The 18,576-nt window shown below is 42.5% G+C and overlaps 1 protein-coding gene across 5 annotated transcripts in view; it reads right to left on the bottom strand.

Annotated features, from left to right (window-relative positions):
• The window catches only part of LARP1 (La ribonucleoprotein 1, translational regulator), a 108,310-nt gene that overhangs the window by 41,139 nt on the left and 48,595 nt on the right, over nucleotides 1–18,576 (bottom strand). For all 5 annotated transcript variants that reach the window (XM_081935018.1, XM_081935017.1, XM_081935016.1 and 2 more), the window contains exons 2-3: nucleotides 9,555–9,616; nucleotides 1,561–1,626 (exon numbers count right to left, since the gene is read on the bottom strand). In XM_081935018.1, coding sequence (XP_081791144.1) covers nucleotides 1,561–1,626; nucleotides 9,555–9,616 — 128 coding nt within the window. The remainder of the gene's footprint in view (nucleotides 1–1,560; nucleotides 1,627–9,554; nucleotides 9,617–18,576) is intronic.

Below are 18,576 nucleotides of genomic sequence, written 5' to 3'. Positions count from 1 at the left end.
ATTGAAGCATGAAGAGAGATTCCTGCAGTTTACCTTCATACCCCTAAGCCCAGGTAATCTCTGACTATAATTAAATGGATAATTTTTAAATTATCTATTATGCTACTTTTGATACCATGCATACTTGAAGATCGGCAAGAATCTAGATCAGTAAAATGTAAGATGTATCTATTTTGTTCCTCTTCTGTCAATGCATGTACATGCACTCACATGTGTACAGTTTTCTAAACCCCAACTTCTCTTCAAATTAATTTTAATAATATAAGGGATTTTTTTAAGTTGAACTGATTATCTTCCTTTTGTGACATAATATTTGGAAATTCTCTAAAAGAACATTGAAGGTATTTATATACCAATGAAGTTCCATACGGGAAATATGCAAATAAAAGATTGGAATATAATTCAAATATATCCAAACTATATGTACAAAGAAACTTGATGGATAAAAAGTTATTCAATTTGTGAGGACCTCTAGTGGTGATTTCTTTTTTGGATATGTGAGGAGTACTTACATATACCACAAGAAAAACAGTCTTCACCCAAAAGTTTACAATAAAAAACAGGAAAATGAAAGTAGAAAGTGCTATTTATTTTAGAGAAAAAATAATCAAGGGAAGGAAAAATAAAAATACTGAATAAAGGATGGTACACAGAATGATAGGCTTCTTCATTTCATTTTAAGCTCTATGTTGGGTGAGCATCTTTTCCTTTTTACCTAGTGAATGTAGAAGCCTCTTAGCCATCCAGAAAGCTGTAAGAACTTGTGCTTCATCCAAAGGTCAACCCAGAAGGGAGTTGAGTTTAGCACATGTGTAGTGCTATGGTGCCTGATTAGAATATGATGGCTTTTAATTTGGGTATGTGTTAAGAGAGCAGTTTACACTATTATAGGGGTTTAACTGATTTTAACTGCCCACGATTGCCATATAAACCTTTTAAATACATACATATGCATGTATATATGTATTTGCACATTTTTCCATCTGCATGTCTCTATATTATAATTTACCCATTATGTACATCTAACAGCCAAAGTCCCAAGAACAATGGGCAGTTTGGGGCATCCTTTCTCCTAGAATGAAATGAAAAATATCCACTATTGGATATAAGCTGTACTGAATAATATGATGTAGGAGCAGCAGAAGCTACTTAAATATTATTTCATTGTAGTTTTTTGAATATTTGCTGATTTGACGAGTTGTTTGATAGCCAAATTAAGTATCAGTAGTAGTAGATGCTTACAATTATCAACAATAACAACAAAAAGACAAAAATAACACAAAATCGACACATCCAACATAATAGAGAAATATCTTCCTTCTAGAACATACTCATATTTTTATTTTAATCAAATAGCATCAACCAATAAGGAAAAAAATTATGAAAATGAAGTAAGAATTTGCAGATATTTTAACAAGCCGCTTCATGGATAAGAAACACCCCTCCTAAACAACAGAATTTATTGAATTGGAGAATATTCTTCATTCAGCAACTCCATCAGTTCACAAGCAGGCTAAACAGATGTGACTCCCCTCCCCACAAATCAGAATATATTCTTACCTGTATACTCTTGTGAGCTATTTCTCCTGGCGTTGGCCAATTTGTAGCATCCCCAAAGTCACCAACCTGATATAGTAAACAGAGAATACAGAATCAAGTTACCTTCTGTAAATTCAACTTTTGACTGTCTATACAAGTCCAGATTTCAATATCTACTATTTCTATTCCTTCTACTGGCAGTTCAGATGTGTAATACTATTGTAGATCATTCCAACCAGGCACAGACACCGTACTCTGTGATAAGAGACAGCCAGATTTTTTAATTTTAAAATTATGAAAAATATCTCCCCATCCCTCTGGAGGACCCCCAGTCCCACCACAAATGTCTTTCTGCTTCAGGGCAGATAGTAAATCAAGCACATCTGCTTTACTATCTTTACACTTCATGTAGAGCTTATCTGTTTCTTAAGTTTCATTACCTGAAATGTATGTAACTTCTCCTTCATAAGTTTTAATTTCCTTTTTTGTGAGATGTCACTTAGTTGATTATTTTGAAAAAGTGAGCGAAGGCAAAACTAGTTTCCCCTTTATGAACATTATTGTGGCCTCTGTATATGCCTATGTTTCTATGTGTAGGGTTTATTTTTTAAAAAAAAATACAGTAATGCTATATTTAAATTTTTATTCTAATATTTGTACACAACTTACCGATGGCTCCATGGGAAACAATGTAAAATACATTTAATAAATTCAAGGTTTATTTTTTTTTCTAGACATAGTGCCACCTGGTGAGCATGATGATATTTACACAATAGCAATAGAGAATCTTCCAAGTCATTTTGAGTTACATTGCAAAACAAGAGGAGCTAATTATTTTCTACAGACTAGGAAAAATCATTTGGCTTATATGTAATTATAAACTGACTAATCATCAGCGACAAATTCTGTATCATTACTACATATACACAAAGAGAGATCTCACTGTTCCTGTTCATTACTCAAAGTCAATGCAGCAGACCACAAATGTGAGACCAGCTTCCTGAATATACAGAATAGTTTAAATCGAGTATGTTTTCCTGCCTGATTCATCTACTTTCCCCCCTCTTAATATTTCTTCCACACACAGCTGGGTGGGGAAAGTTTAATGGGAGCCACCACTTTGTTTACAAATACTTAATGACTTGCATCAGGATCAAAGCAAAGTTTCAAAAATGCAAAGAATTAGATGGATCCTTAAGATGACAGCATCACAAAAAAGATCAGTAAAGAAGAATGAACCTTGGCCTACAGAACACACCAAAAGTTTCCAGTGCATCAAGAAATGGGGATGGGCGGGGCTTGACGTCACAACGACACAACGACACAACATGCAATCTTGGGGCTCCAGGATTGCTGTCGATATCTCTGTTGCTGGACGATCCTTTTGGATCTAAACCATTCTGAAGGAACAGTAATAGAGAAGAGCATGTCCTGCTGATCTCAGGGACATCGCAAAGTCCCTGATCGATCCAGGAGAAAGCTCTTTTTGCCAGCTACAAGAGAAGCAGTCAAAATGGCTGCAGAAGGTTGGGACAGTCCCCTGAAATGGGAGCAGAAGAGGAGAGACAGTGTATTGAAATGGTGAGAAAAATCCTTATTAGAGAAGAGAAAACCCAAAAGACTTAGTTAAAATAAAATTGAAGACAGAAGGAAGTAAGCGGCGAATTAACACTGGTTTAAAACTATCGTGTTATCTTTTTCATTTTAATTTTGTTAAACTTTTTTACAAATGCCTCTTACTTTTTACAAATGCCTCTTACTTTTAAACTGGACTGGTCTTTTTTTTTTCCTTCTTCCTCTATACTTCTTCCATTTTTTGTATTTGTGGATTAAAAGTTTCTTTACTCGCAAGGCTCGGCCTGATCGTAATCTTTAAACTTTTTTTTTTCTTCTGTTCCGGAGTTCGGAGTTTGGAAAGAGAGGCAAAAACAGAGGAAAGAATGTAACACTGCCATCTAGAGGCTAGAGGCTTGTTAACATCTGATAATACAAAGCTACTGGCTTTGTTTACTGAAAGGGTCAGTGGCTATCCAGGTGTTTGAAGGAAAGAGAAAGCTTTGACCTGAAAAACTTTACCGAATTTCTTTGAAACCTAGCAAAAGCCTTGGATGTTTTAGTGGCTATAACCTGGAAAAATGGCCCAATATGAAGAAGAAAAGGGACTAACATTGCAAAGAATTATGCTAGAAATTCAAAAAGTCTTAATAATCACAGGGAAAATTGAAAAGAGGCTTGAAATTATAAATCAAAATACAGAAAGTACGTAGGGAAGAGTTGAGAATACTTATAAAACAACAATGAAATTTGAGGACAGAGTTGAAAAAACCAGACACATATGAAAGTGAAAAGAAAATTGTTGACACTGACAGCAAATCGAGAGTGGAGGGAAATGATAAGTGCAAAATATGGAAAGGAGAGATTGTTGAATTGGAACTCTATCTGAGATGTCAAAATATAGATGAAGAAAGGGAAGAAAATTTGGCAGAAACAATGAGAGTAATTTTGGCAGAAGCACCAGCGATAACAAAAGTCAAGCTAATGAAAGGAACAGATAGAGGGTTTCGAATCTTTAGAAGATATGCAATGAATAGCAAGTTATCAAGAGAAATCCACATAAGACTTATCAAGAAAACACTTAGAATACAGATTCTACAAAGGGCAAGAGATATTGGAGTGCACTATTTCTGGAAGGATACAGGATGATGAAATGAAATGTCACAATAAAATTTAGTTAAGTGGATTTAAATTTTGAGTACCATGTATAAGACAAAGTAATAATAGCTATAGCCAATAAATGATTAATAATGATAATAAAGCATTTACATATACTAGATTGATAATATGAAATTTTATACAAACTGTAAGTAAGGATGATGGAGATGATATTGAAAACCTTTTTATAAAAGATAAATAATTCTGTATAGAATAGAATATAAAGATGTAATATCATTGGATGATTTCAGGATGATATAATGAAATGCCATAATATAAATGTATTTCAAATTTAACATGTTTCATATAAAAAAGATATAATAATAGATATGCTTAATGGTGGTTTAACAATTATAACAATTTGTATACATGTATATTGAATTGATGATATTAATAATGGAAAAAACATGGAATTGAAAATTATTAGAGAATGTTATCAATGCTAAAATAATAGAATGATTTAGAATAGGATATAAAAAATTCTTTATTATTGGATATATTGAAGATGATATAATGAATCATTATAATATAAATCGATACATATGTAGAATACCTTGTTTAAAATGGAAAAACAATAGTGATAAGCAAACAAATGAAGTATAATAATAATAATGTATACAAAGATATTTGATTGACAATATGTGAATTTTGATAAAGCTCAAGTGAAAGGACGCAGAAAGACCTTGTAAACAATCAACACACTGGATGCTGTTGAAGAGGTTTTTATGTTATATGTCTTGTGTGTTTGTGTTTGTTTGAAAATAAAAAATATATATTAAAAAAAAGAAATTGGAATGCAGGGAAGAAATTGTGGTCAAGGATGCAAGAGCACAAGAATGGTAATCACAATTAATAATGCCTGTAATGACTTCTCTCCTTACACAATACACAATACAATCATGAGTAAAAGAGCCAAACTAGCATGTATAACCAAAACCTGATTGAGCATAGAGGAGGACACACACACACCTCAAACACAGAAATTAGGCCTTGTGAGGTTCAAGTATGGCATCTGATGTGATCCCATGGTATGGATGGAAGAGTGACTATCAGTATCATGGAGAATCCTATGGCTTTCAGGGATGCTGCACCATAGCTATCTGAATGAAAACCCTGCTTGTAAAATTGGGCCTGAAGGATCATTTGGGATTACTGCTTCCCTGATACAGCTGCTTGATTCTGTGGCCAAGTTGGCAGCAGAATTTTTTAAATTCAGACTTGAGACATTTCAACCTGACTTTTCTAGGTATCAAATTGAACATGGCTCAGAATTCAGGGCCATCGTGATGACAATAGGCCTGACCTACAGTTGTGATCATGAATCTGTTTTTTGTCTGGGGGCAGAGGTGATGTGATGCAATCTGATTATGGGGTAAATGGATATAATTTCTTATCATAGACATCACTTTCTGTGTTGGTAGTATTTCTGGGCTGTCTCCTAACTCAAGCAGTAGGATCTATTTCGTCAGTTCTTTGCAGATGGGTTTCAGGGGAGCCTGGGGTTTCCCTAACATTCTAGCACTTGAGGTGACTCAGGTTTTAAAACCTGAAATATTCATAACCTGGAACAAAACAATAGGCTTTGGATCAGATTGCCCTGTGTGGCTGCTTCTGGCTTGTAGATCCTAGACAGCCCTTTGGGAAATAAAACAACAAAAGAAACACCTAGAGTACTGTTGGAGGAAGATAAGGAGTACATCTGACTGAACATGGGTTTTATTGAAGACTACCCGAGAGTGCCAAGAATCACAAAATGTAAGTACATATTCACTTGCATAATATCTGCAAACTGCCAGTGGCCCTGTTTAAGGTCAGTTAACTCCTCTTGGGGAGAGAAAGACTGGATAAACACCTTCAAAACTGCTGCGAGGAAAAATTTTAGGCATCTGTCAAATAAAATTGTTCGAATCAGCTCTGAGCTGCACTCCAGATGTTCAGGTCCAGCGGAGCTGACTAAAACAATCAGGCCTGATTATTTTGGATTAATTTAAACTTGCAAGTTCCAAAGAAATTCTCCTTGATCTCCCAGCAGCTTTCAATACAACCAATATGCTGTTGGGTGAGGTCATCCGACATCAAGGGGCCAGGTACCATCCATATTCTGATGAGACTCAACCATAACATCTCCACCCTGACTCAATAAAGTGATGTATCAAGATGCTTTCTCAGTGTCTGGTGGTTGTGTGAGCCAGGATGAAAAGGAAGTTACAAGTTCAACTCTGGTGAAACTGAACTAAGCACTTCATCTTTGGCTCTGATCAAGGTAGCATCCCCTACCAGAACTAGTCCTGTTATATTCTTGGGGAGCTCTTACACTCTTGCTCAAGAAATAGATGACAGCTATGGCCAAGAGAACCTTTGCACAAATCCATCTTGTGTGCCAACTGCTCGTCTTAAATTAGGAGGTCCTATTTACTATCATTCATAACTTGATCGTTTCCATTTGGACTATTGCATGGGATTGTCTTTAAAAACCATTCCAAAGCTCCTACTGGTCCAGAATTCAGCAGCATAGGTATGCCTCTTTACCCACATATCATCTCTTCTCTGTGAGCTACACTGGATCCTAGTGGACTTCCAGGTATTGGTATAACTCTCTTCACAGCAAATGGCCATATTATTTGCAAGACCAGTCTCCAATGTCTTCTCTTTGTCCCATAAGGACTATCTAGTAATGTGTCCATGATCCAGCCCTATCTATTAAACTGTGTCATGTAATGGGACTAGTAAAGTGTGCTCTCTTTTTTGGTCATAGTACCTGGCTTAGGGAACAGCATATCCTGCAAAATTGGAATGGCATCGACCTTGATGGCCTTTTGTGGTGTTAAAAGATCCAGATTCTTCCTTGAGCAATGGACCCATCTGATTCTGAATTATGATTATTGCATTTTAAGGGGCTGAGTAGAAAGTGCAATGTATTTCCTTTTATTCTTTTTCTATTTATTTTTATTGAAAAATAGCCACTTAAGAGTTGCAGTTTGATTGGAAGGCCATAAAATCTATATAATGAATAAATGTACAGAAAGTAAAGCACTATGTCCTCTGTAAATCTGAATCACTGTTCTCTTCATCAGATGAAAAAATAATAATTCTGGCAAATATATCCTCCCGATTAAAAACTGGATCCATAGTAGGTAGTATCTCTCAAAGATGGCTTCTGCATACGTACAGGTCTTGTTGTGTTGCAAGAGGGAACTAAATTTGCAGAACTAATTATTAGAATTGGACAGGGAAGCTGAAGCTGAATTGGCAAGTCTTCTAGGGTTCAATCAATCTAGTCCTAGTATTTCTGACACAAAAAGCATAGACTTTGTTTCTATAGGCCAGAGGTCGGCAACCTTAAACACTCAAAGAGCCACAAATCCTACCGGGGGTGTAAAAGCTCAATAAATTGTGTGCCAGCAGGTGTCGCACATTGGAGGTTGTGACAAATATTTTGAATGACAGGGAGCCACAGCAGAGGGATGCCGGTTCCAGCGACCCAGGTCACCAAAACCACTACTGGTTCAGCTAAACCGGTCCAAACTGGTAGGAATCCACCACTGAATGAAGCTAATGAAAAGAATTTGGTTGCTCTTAGATAACTGTTAGATGGGGTCATCAGTCATACAAAGGATACATTTTTATAATAATAAAGGCTACTTTTTTATAATAATTCATGTTCAGGCCATAAGAAGTCCAAATTTCTAGATATTTCAGACAGTCCTGGAAGAACCAGAGGTGAGAACAATTTAATTCAATTTAATCTACGATTTCTGATGCAAAATCTTTACTGAAACAAAAGATAATTGGAAATAACCAAAATGCTATTTCCATTTAGCATAAATGCCAACAGGAAATAGTGTCAACAGTCACATTTGAGTATGAAAGGGAAAGGGTAATTCTGAGAGACACTGAAAGGAATCTCTTCTATAAATCTCTTCATAATGTTTGGAAGTTTTTCAAAAGCACAATGATTAGAATTTAACTGGAAAGCATCCAAAAATGTAAGAAAAGGTCAACTAAAGATAAAAAGAAGCCAGCATTGCTCTCTAGTACTACCCAGACTGTGGCAAAACTTCAAGAAATAAAAATCCTTCTTTAAGAAAGAGAATGAAAAAGCATGAACACTGGCAGAAAAGTGTCAAGTTTTAATAGGCAATGCAGAAAAAAAGAAACATCACCATGCTCTTTTGAGGAAAGGAAAGGAAAAGTAGGGGGAGGAAGTAACAACATATTTAAAAATCAATTGGAACAAGAGATCCTGGCCAGGCTGGATTGTTGGATATCCAAAAGTGTAAGAAATATTTAAGAGGATATGGAGATTTCAGAAAAAGTAAATGAATATTTTTCCATTTGTTGTTCATTATAACAGATCTGGGATAAATGTCTGTACCCATCACTCAGGGAAGGAATCCTATCAATCAAGAAAACTAAGTAACAAGAGATTCTTGGATATCTTGAGAAACAAATCTCCAGACACTGACTGATTTATTTACTTATATTTCAGATTTCTCAACTGCCCATCTCCTTCAGAGAGGGATTCTAGGCAGTGTAGAGGAGTTCTGGGTGGTATTTACCAGAGTTATTAAAACTAAATTGTGAATTCCAAAGATAGTAAAATGCAACACCAAGTTTTTACAAAGGACTTGGAGAGATTCATTAAGTTATATGTCAGTCAACAATGTCTGTTCCAAATCAGTTGTTAGAAATAATAATTTAAAAAAATAAACTAATAATAAAACACATCATAGAAAATTAGCACATATTCTGGAAGAGTAAATACTGTTTCACCAATCTTCTAGAGATTTTTGAGTGTCAAGAACCTGTGACATTGCATATTTAATTCTTTAAAAGTTTTTGACAAAGTTCCTTTTATCTATTTTTGAGTAAATGGTAAGCATGTGATAAGAAGATCTGCCCTGTAATCAATTCCTAAATAGTTAAAAGGACAGAAAGACACAAAAGTAAGAATAAATGGGTAATTTTGTCTATGAAGAAAAAAAATGGAGTCCTTTAAAGAGCCAAGCCACAGCAGTGTCTCTAAACTTTTGATAAATGACTCAGGGGTAAAGCAGACAGGTTGTTTTTATGGAATATTCTAAAATAGTCAAGATTTTGCAAACCAAAAGTGATTGTTAAATTGCAAATGAGCTTTGAGAAAGTGATTCAATTTGAGCAAATGTAGAAGTGATTCATTAAAAGTCCTAATGTCACATTAAGTTCTCTCTAGAACTAACCAGTTCATTATGATATACTGTACCTCCATTCCCCACCTCCCTCATGCAGATATTATTAGATAAAAGAACCTGTTAGTAACATACCTTGCTTCCTTTCCTCTGCCTTATGTTTGCTGCTTTTACCACTTTGGCTGGAGTTGAATGTTCTAATAAAAATGGAGAAAAGTCAAACATTAGAATGGTATATTCATTACTGAAATGATATAGATTTCTGTACAGAAAATGCAATTTCCATTTCTGATTGAATCATTACACCTAATCACATTTCACAATTGACAGTTATGCATGGTTTATCTCTTCTTTATTCCACGCCAAAATAAGAAAACTTAATGTCATGCTTCAATTTATACCATATTGAGTGTGTAAAACTGCAGATTTTAATATATATCTAGATATATGCAGTCCCCACCAACCTAAGCAAAATCCAAAATCAAATCATGCTGAAAATTTCAGAATATTTTCTTAGTTTTTTTCTGTTTTAAAAGCATTCTGTTATAGTATACTGTATTATGCAGGAAAAAATATAACAATATACTTTGTTCATCAACAGAAAAGAGAAGAATAGAAGGTCCTGATTGTAGTTCACAACTGTTAATAAAACTGTAAAACAGCCATCACATGGTTTCAGACATGATAACACACAACCAGTTGAATATGCTATCATTTTCATATTTGGCTATCACTTTAGAATAGTAATTGTTCTAACTACTTTGGTAGATGATATATGATCAGTATGAAATGTCTTACAAAATACAAGCTACAGATATTCATAACAATGTCATAGATAGTAGAGGTTTAGAAAGGAGAACACCTATAATATTTTTCATAGATTTCTTGATTTAGAATACCATCTACAACATATCATTTTTCCTAACTTCTCTGTACTGATCATAAGAATCTCAAATCACTGTACCTGAACTAATGAGCAAGATGGCATAGAAAGGGCAGAGATTATTCAATTTTAACTGTATTTCGATATATGTTTGCTTCGCCTATAAAGTAATATATTTGAAACATTTATATTTTTCCATCAATTCCAGCCAGATAGCTAAGGTAACATATTCAAATTAGTAACCACTACTTACAGCTCTAAAACAGCTACATTCAAAGCCATTAACTGAGAAAGGTAGTAGTTTCCAGAGAGAGCTTGAATACAAGCTTTTGTTGTTTTTACTGCAAAACATGTCAGTTTAATCCTGTATAATTAAGCCATTTATATTGCAACAATACTCTCAACAGATCATGAGTTTTAGCAGTATTATTTTCTTCTACTACTTGTTTATATGGACTTCAGATAGATAAAAACTCAAGTGCCACTTAACACATGCACATACAGTATCTCAAAACTCACTAACGTTCATTGCTAATATTATCTCGCCTCCCCCTGTCAGTTGCTCATGTTCCAAAGGTTAGATTTAAGCCTCACAATATTCAAAACCCTAAGCAAGTACACTACATTCAACAGAATTCTAAAGAAAAATTCCTGATGGAATCAAATAGCAGATGCTCTTCAAACTAACAGAACTTCAGTTAATGCTAAGAGTACTTGAATTCATTTTATTCAATAGATATTGAACTGTCTGTGTCTATCTCTGTGTGTGTGTGTGTGTGTGTGTGTGTGTGTCTGCCTGTCTATCTTATCTAAACACACACACTCCAAAATTGTCTCACATATAAATTACTTCAATCTCTCTTCCCTCAACCTTTTCACTCACACACACACAACTTCACAGCAATTTAATTAGCACACCTTGGAACTATGTTACAAAACATATTCTCTCAGAAGAGATGTAAGCAATTTTACTATATCCAAATGGCAGAAACTGAGGACAGTTCCTTGATATGAAGCATTTCTAAAATCTGCTTTGCAGCAGGCAACTGTGCATCTTAAAATATAACCCAATCCAATTCTGGGTCACAAGTCTGTCTATTGCACTTCAGCAATTCTGGGCAGAGTGTTAAGCTGTTCCACACTATGGATACCATAACCTTTCTGCTGTCTTTCTTCTGCAGAGGAAGATCATATAATGAATATTAATAAATCTAACCAGGATTTTTCTGTGTATCTGTGATACAACTTTTTGTGGCCATCTACTCCATAAACACATACTCAACATTTGTCAGAATCTTCTGCTAAAATGCTTTTTTTTTAAAACTTTGATGCTATATATCAGGTGTGACAAACTCAATTTCATTGAGCACTGCATCAGGGTTGTGTTTAACCTTGAAGGGCCGGAGTGGACGTGGCCAACTTGATGTCACTGATGTCGGGGGTGCCTGTGGTGGCCCAAACACTCTGGCAGCAAAAACGGGCTCCTGAGCTCCATTTTCGGCTGCGACAGCCTCCTGCAACCCTCTGCCACCCAAGAGCTTGGGAAGGCCGCAGCTCCATTTTTCCTGGCAGAGGCACCCATGGGCCAAACCTTTGCTGTTTCCAGAGCGACCCTGCAGGCCAGATCTAAGCACCCCATTGGTTGGATACGGCCTCCGGGCCTCGAGTTTGGTACCCCTGCTATATATGCTGATGGCAGCAAAGTGCCTGGAAAGGCCTGCGCAAGCCAAAATGGAGCTTCCGAAACCTGTGTGTTTGCCCAACAAAGTGCTGGGCGATGCCTGCATACACCAAAATGGAGTTGCAAAGGGGCAGGGCACTGAGAGTCTGGAAAGGAAACAACTTAGGCACAATCTTCGCACAATAAGTGATCCAGCATGGCAGGTTAGGGGGGGAAACAATTGTGGGAAGCATTCAGTGGGTTGGGGAGCCTTGGGTGGTCTTAAGCCAGGTGGCCTGTTCCATCAGTAAGCCCCACATGATCTTCCCCACCCTGAAATAACTCATGTGCACTTAATGAGTCTCACGTTCGATTACTGAATGCGTCGGCAAAAGGAGGGAGTCATCGTGTTCAAGGCACAAGATTCACTCTCACAAATCCTCAGGTTACAAATGGAATGGGCAAGTTCCATTACATTCGTAAGTCAAGGACTACCTGTACAACTACTTTCTTTTTCTACTTGGAAGCCACTTATGGACTTTGTGCCCAAGGTGGAATAAATGAAACTTTGATTTTGGGTTTTACAGATTAGATAGGTTTGTTGTTATAGAAATGGCAAGTTTATACCATTATGTAAAAGTGAAAAGTTGAGGTTTGATATTAGCTTATTCTACTGTACCAAAGGGAGTCAGAAGTCAATGACTTTTCTTTCTTTTCCCTTCTTTTCTACTCCTTTCCCTTCCCAATTTTTCCTATTATTTGTTTTTATATTGTTGTATCTTATATTATTAATATAAACTAAATTTTAGAAAATAAAAGTAGAAAACAATAGAATATCTTCTGATAAATGCTTACAATTTATTTTTTTCAAAAAATGGCTTATAAGATAACATCAACACCCAAAAGTGATCAAACTACAGAAAACAGAAGACAACTAAAGTGATAAATCTAGAACTATATGAAAATAGCAAAGGACGTGTAAGTGAAAAACAGAATTGCCACAGAATGACCATTGGCTTACCTGAAGGGTCCTTTTCTGTACACCGCGGGAGAGTCCAAGCAATGGGTTAATTCAGTCTGCTTGCCCTTAGGACTGAGGAACTATTTTTCCTTAAGCCACACCTCCTCCTGGTGTGCTCAATCCCCCAGAATTCTTTGAAGGAGTCAGTTCGTGCGGACGGAGCGAAGCGTCCAAGATGATGTACTGTTGACACGAGGAACCCGAATCCCGGCCTTGAGAGCCAGGGTGGGTTGGACTCTCCCGCGGTGTACAGAAAAGGACCCTTCAGGTAAGCCAATGGTCATTTTCCTGTACACCGCTTGGAGAGTCCAAGCAATGGGACATACCAAAGTTATTGTCCATCTGGGTGGGCAGAAGAAGGCTCCCGGGATTCGGTCTCTGACACAACCGCCTGGAGCACACGCCTGCCGAAAGACGCCTCAGCCGAGGCGAAAATGTCCAGTTTATAGTGTCGCACAAATGGAGAAGGAGAGGACCACGTAGCGGCCCTGCAGATGTCCAGGATCGAGGCCTGGGTGGCCCAGGCCGCTGAAGTAGCAGCACTTCGTGTGGAGTGTGCAGTGATGCCGCGCGGAACGGCTTTGGATTGACTTTCATAGGCAGTCGCAATGCAAGCGCGAAGCCACCTGCCAATTGTGGAGGAAGTGACCTTCTTCCCTAGGGAACCGGGCTGGAAGGAGAGGAAAAGAGCCTCTGATTTCCTGAATTCCGCAGTACGAGCGATGTAGACCTTCAGGGCCCTCCTGACATCAAGATTGTGCCAGGATCGCTCTCTGGGATGCGACGGATGAGGACAAAAATTTGGCAACACAATGTCTTGCGCTCTATGGAACCATGAGTTTACTTTGGGGGTAAAGGTCGGGTCCAGCCTCAAAATGACCCTGTCAGGGTGGATGACGCACAGATCCTGGCGAACAGAGAGAGCCGCCAGCTCCGAAATCCGGCGAGCTGACGTGATGGCAATCAAGAAGGCCGTCTTCAGCGTCAGGAATCGAAGAGAAGTAGTGCGTAAAGGCTCGAATGGAGGGCCAGAGAGGGCCCGCAGGACCACGGACAGCTGCCAAGTAGGATAGCGATGAACGGTGGGAGGGCGAAGGTTAGAAGCGCCCTTGAGGAAAAGACGCACCTTCGGGATTTTGCTGAGAGGCAAAAGGTGGTCGCCCGACCAGACAGTAGACAAAGCCGCCACTTGGCGTCGAAGGGTGTTCGGGGCCAGGCCCTTGTTGAGTCCCGCTTGAAGGAAGTCAAGCACTCTGGGAACAGGCGCGGTCGTCGGCTCGATGAGCAGCTCCTCACACCACTTGGCGAAGGCGGCCCAGGACGCATCATAAATCCTAGTGGTTGAAGGGCGTCTAGCCGCCTGAATGGTGTTCACTACCTCCTCCGACAGGCCTTGGTCTTTTAGTTGGTCCCCCTCAAGTGCCAGACGGCCAACTGGAGCCACTGGGGCTCTGGGTGAATCACGGCCCCCTGGCTGAGGGAGATCTGGTCCGGAGGAATGCGCCACGGAGGAGACACCGACAGGTGGACAAGGTCGGCAAACCACGACCTGCGGGGCCAATGCGGGGCCACGAGAAGGACCTCTGCTCCCTCTGCGATGACTTTGGAGATGAATTGAGGAAGGAGAGGCAGGGGAGGGAAGGCATACAGTAGCTCGCGGGGCCACTTGCAACGCAGTGCGTCTGTCCCCTCCGCCCCCGGGGTGAAGAACCGGGAGTAGAAGCGGTCGAGCTGCTTGTTGTCCCTTGACGCAAACAGGTCTACGGCCGGAGTCCCGAATCTGTCGGACATCTGGTGGAACAGGCGAGGGTCCAGTTTCCACTCCGCAGGATCTATGGTCGTCCTGCTCAGCCAGTCGGCCTGTGTGTTGTCCACTCCGGAGATATGGTCGGAGCGAAGGGATTCCAGATGGCGCTCCGCCCAGCGTCCCAGGGACTCCGCCTCTCTCATCAGTGCTCTGGATCTGGTGCCGCCCTGACGGTTGATGTGGGCCTTGGTGGCCACATTGTCCGTCATCAGAAGCACATGTTGACGATGGATGGGCCGGCTGAAATGTCGCAGGGCCAGGCGAGCAGCTCTCAGTTCCAGCAGGTTGATGCTGTAGCTGGATTCCACTTGGGACCACTTGCCTTGAACAACCAGGGACCCCATGTGGGCTCCCCAGCCGGAGAGGCTGGCGTCTGTGGTGATGATCAACCTCTCGGGTTCCTTGAATAGGTGGCCCTTGAGGATGGCCGGAGACACCCACCAGCGGAGAGACCTCTTCACGTCCGGGGGAACTCGAATCGGCCTGGTAGAGTTGCTCCTGGATGCCCTCTGGTGCGGCAGCAGCAGCCACTGAAGAGACCTGGAATGCAGGCGGGCCCACGGCACGATGGAAATGCAGGAGATCATTTTTCCCAGCAGCTGCGACAGAAGGACCACTGGAGCCTGCCTCAAGCTCAACACCTTGTGGGTCATGGACCTTAGACCGGTCAACCTGTCTCGGGAAAGGAAAACCCTGCACAAGTTGGTATCTATCACCGCCCCCAGGTGTACAAGTCTGTTGGTTGGAGTGAGATGGCTCTTCTCTATGTTTAGAGTGAAGCCGTGATTTCTGAGGGATCTCATAGTGGTTTGGAGATCCCGAAGGGCCTGCTGCCTGGACGACGACTGGATCAGGATGTCGTCCAGGTAGCACTGGAGCCTTATGGGCCTGCGTCTTAGCTGAGCCGCCACTACCGCCAGCACTTTGGTAAACGTCCGAGGAGCGGACGAGAGGCCGAATGGAAGAGCTTTGTACTGGAAGTGGCGACCCGCATAATAGAAGCGCAGGAACTTCCTGTGCTGAGGACGGATGGGGATGTGGAGGTATGCCTCTTTGAGATCTATAGATGTGAGAAGATCTCCCTGTCGAATCCCCGCCAGAATGGACTGCAGAGACTGCATCTTGAACCTCCGGTAGGCGATATGCCTGTTGAGGTTCTTGAGGTCCAAGATGGCTCTCCACCCCCCCGAGTTCTTTGGTACCAGGAAGAGGATGGAGTAAAACCCCTTCCCCTCTTCGCCTTGGGGAACTGGTTCCACGGCCCTGATGTCCAGGAGATGACGGACTTCCTGGTCCATACGCTGCCTCTTTTGGGGGCAGGACGGGACAGGGCATCGGATGAAGGTCCGAGGGGGAAGGGACAGGAATTCCAAGGAGAGGCCTTCCCTGACTGTCTGCAGAACCCAAGCATCCTCGGTGTTCTGGGCCCAATGGGAGGCGAACAGCTGTAGGCGACCCCCGATGGGCGCCAAGCCCTGGCAGTCACTTTGACTTACGGAACGGCCTGTTGGAGGCCCCACCGCGGTTATACTTGCGGAAGCCGAACTGCTGCCTGCCTCTGTCCCGAAAGGGCGCTCTGTCTTGGGACCTGTCGCCCTGCTGGCCGAAGGACCTATTAGAGGGAGAGAAGGAAGAGGCAGAGGTGGAAGGCTCGGAGGCACGAAAGGACTGCCTCCTAGAGTAGGGAGCGGCCTTACGTTCCTGCTTTTTATTTAGAGAAGGTAGGATCTTCCTCTTGTCCTTGGACTCAATGAGGAGAGGATCCAGGGACTCGCCAAACAATTTGGACCCCTTAAAGGGGGCGGAAGCCAGTTTCCATTTGTTTTTCTGGTCCGCTTGCCAATGTCGGAGCCAGATCAGTCGACGGGAAGTTATGTTAGAACCGAGGGCCCTGGAGGCAAATTTGGTGGCATTGAGGGACGCGTCAGCGGCATACTGGGAGGCCGCGATTATTTTTGACACGTCCTGGTGGAGACGGATGTCTCCCGCCGGGAGCTTGTTTAGGAGCTCGCGCAGCCAGATCACAGAAGCCCTATTAAAAAAGGAAGCGGAAGAAGAGGCCCTGATGGCCCAGGCAGCCGCCAGATGGGTCTTGTGGCACGCCTTTTCCGCCTTCTTGTCCTCCGCCTTAAGGCCTTCCAGGAGGTCGGCCGGTAGCGAGGAGTTGGAAGTGAGCGCAGCGATGGGCGGGTCGACAGTGGGAAGGGCCAGAAGGTCCTCCAACACTGGCTCCATAGTATAAAGCTTCCTATCTACCCCACTGGGAGAGGATTGCGTGGCTGGCTGAGCCCACTGGCGCTGGATTAAGTCGAGGAACAGCCCCGGGACCGGAACCAGCTCTTGCTGGGGCGCTGGCACATCAAACATGACCGCATTGGGATTAGCCGGAGGGGCATCATCCGCCGGCGCGGTCGGCTTGGGCTTGATCCCCACCCTGGTGGCAGCCTTGACCTTGTGAAGGACCGATTTAAAAAGGCTGGGCTTGAAGAGACCCGCAAAGGCGGGCGCTTCGGGGGGAAGGTCCTCGTCGTCCGAGAGGCCTAGCACCTCCGGGTCAGGGTCCTCAATGGCAGAGGCCTCGCTGACCACCGAGGATTCCAGGGAAGGATGGCGAGCACGCTTGCTTGGGGGCGGAGCTGCCTGATCGGGCTTGGGACCCCTAGGGGCCGCTGCGGTAGGGCTTTTAAATTTCATGGCCTCCGTGATGCCCTTGGCAATGGCGCGGGCCATTAGCTCCTGCATGCGGGGCGATAACTCCTCAGAGTCAGAATCGGGATCCAAGCCCTCTTCTAGGGGGGGTGAAGCCTCACCCTGCATATCGTCTATGCTAGCATCCCCAGGGGGAGGAACCTGTTCACAGGCCCAAGAAGGGACCGGGGAAGCCGGCTCTGCAAATGACCTATTAGGGGATAGGTCCTGGGATTCCACCTCCTCGGCGAGGACCGACTGGAGATCTTCCCGGGAGGGAGGGGCTCCTGAAAGGGACTGCACCCTGTCTGCCTGGCGTCTGGCCTTCTCGAATTGCTTGTCAAGGGCCCGCTGGCGCCTTTCAGCATCCTTGGCCTCAGCTACCGAAGGGGTTCTGGAACGCTGTTTCCCAGAGCTACCCCCACCACTCTTGCCCGCACCCCCACTCCCCGAAGAGGAGGAACCCTTGCTAGGGGCCTGCGAGAGGCTCGGCCTAGCGTCTTGGGAATCGGGAGGACTGGGCAGGTCCATAGTCAATGACCACACAAGATGGAGCAAGGCTATGATAAGGCAGAAGGATAGATATAGACTGGGTGCTGTAATGGGAAACAAAACGAAATGATCGTTAAAATTGCCATATATACAATTAATCGAATCAATACTATGAAATCATCCCATGTTTCACACCAGTCGGAGGCCCAGGGGTAGGATTGGGGCCTGCACCGAGGTGCAAGGCTCCGCAGGAGAAGCAGGGAGGAGAATGACTATAGAAAAAATCTTCAGGCCTGCGCTTACTTAGGCCTCCTCCCTGAGCCGGTATGATGACCGTTGGAATGGCACAGGAACCAGCGCCGCTCGCAAAAATAGACAAATGGCGAAGGTGGCGATCCTAGCCCGAGAAACCCTTGCTAGGCCCTGCCACCTCCAGCGGCCTCCTGACAACGAGGCTGATGCAAAATGGCGGCCATGGCTGGGCGCGCTATTTTCGCGCCTAAAAATGGCCGCCGCAACAGCGTGGGGCTAAGGGAGAGCGAGGGGCGAACGCGCCTCGCAATGGCGACGATCGCCCACTCCTCCCTGCGGCAGAGGTCCTCTAGC

Source organism: Natrix helvetica (assembly GCF_964273705.1).
Source record: "Natrix helvetica genome assembly, chromosome: 1".
Taxonomy (NCBI): Eukaryota; Metazoa; Chordata; class Lepidosauria; order Squamata; family Natricidae; genus Natrix; species Natrix helvetica.
Note: the sequence above shows the minus strand (reverse complement) of the source record. Positions and strands in the feature narration are given on the sequence as shown.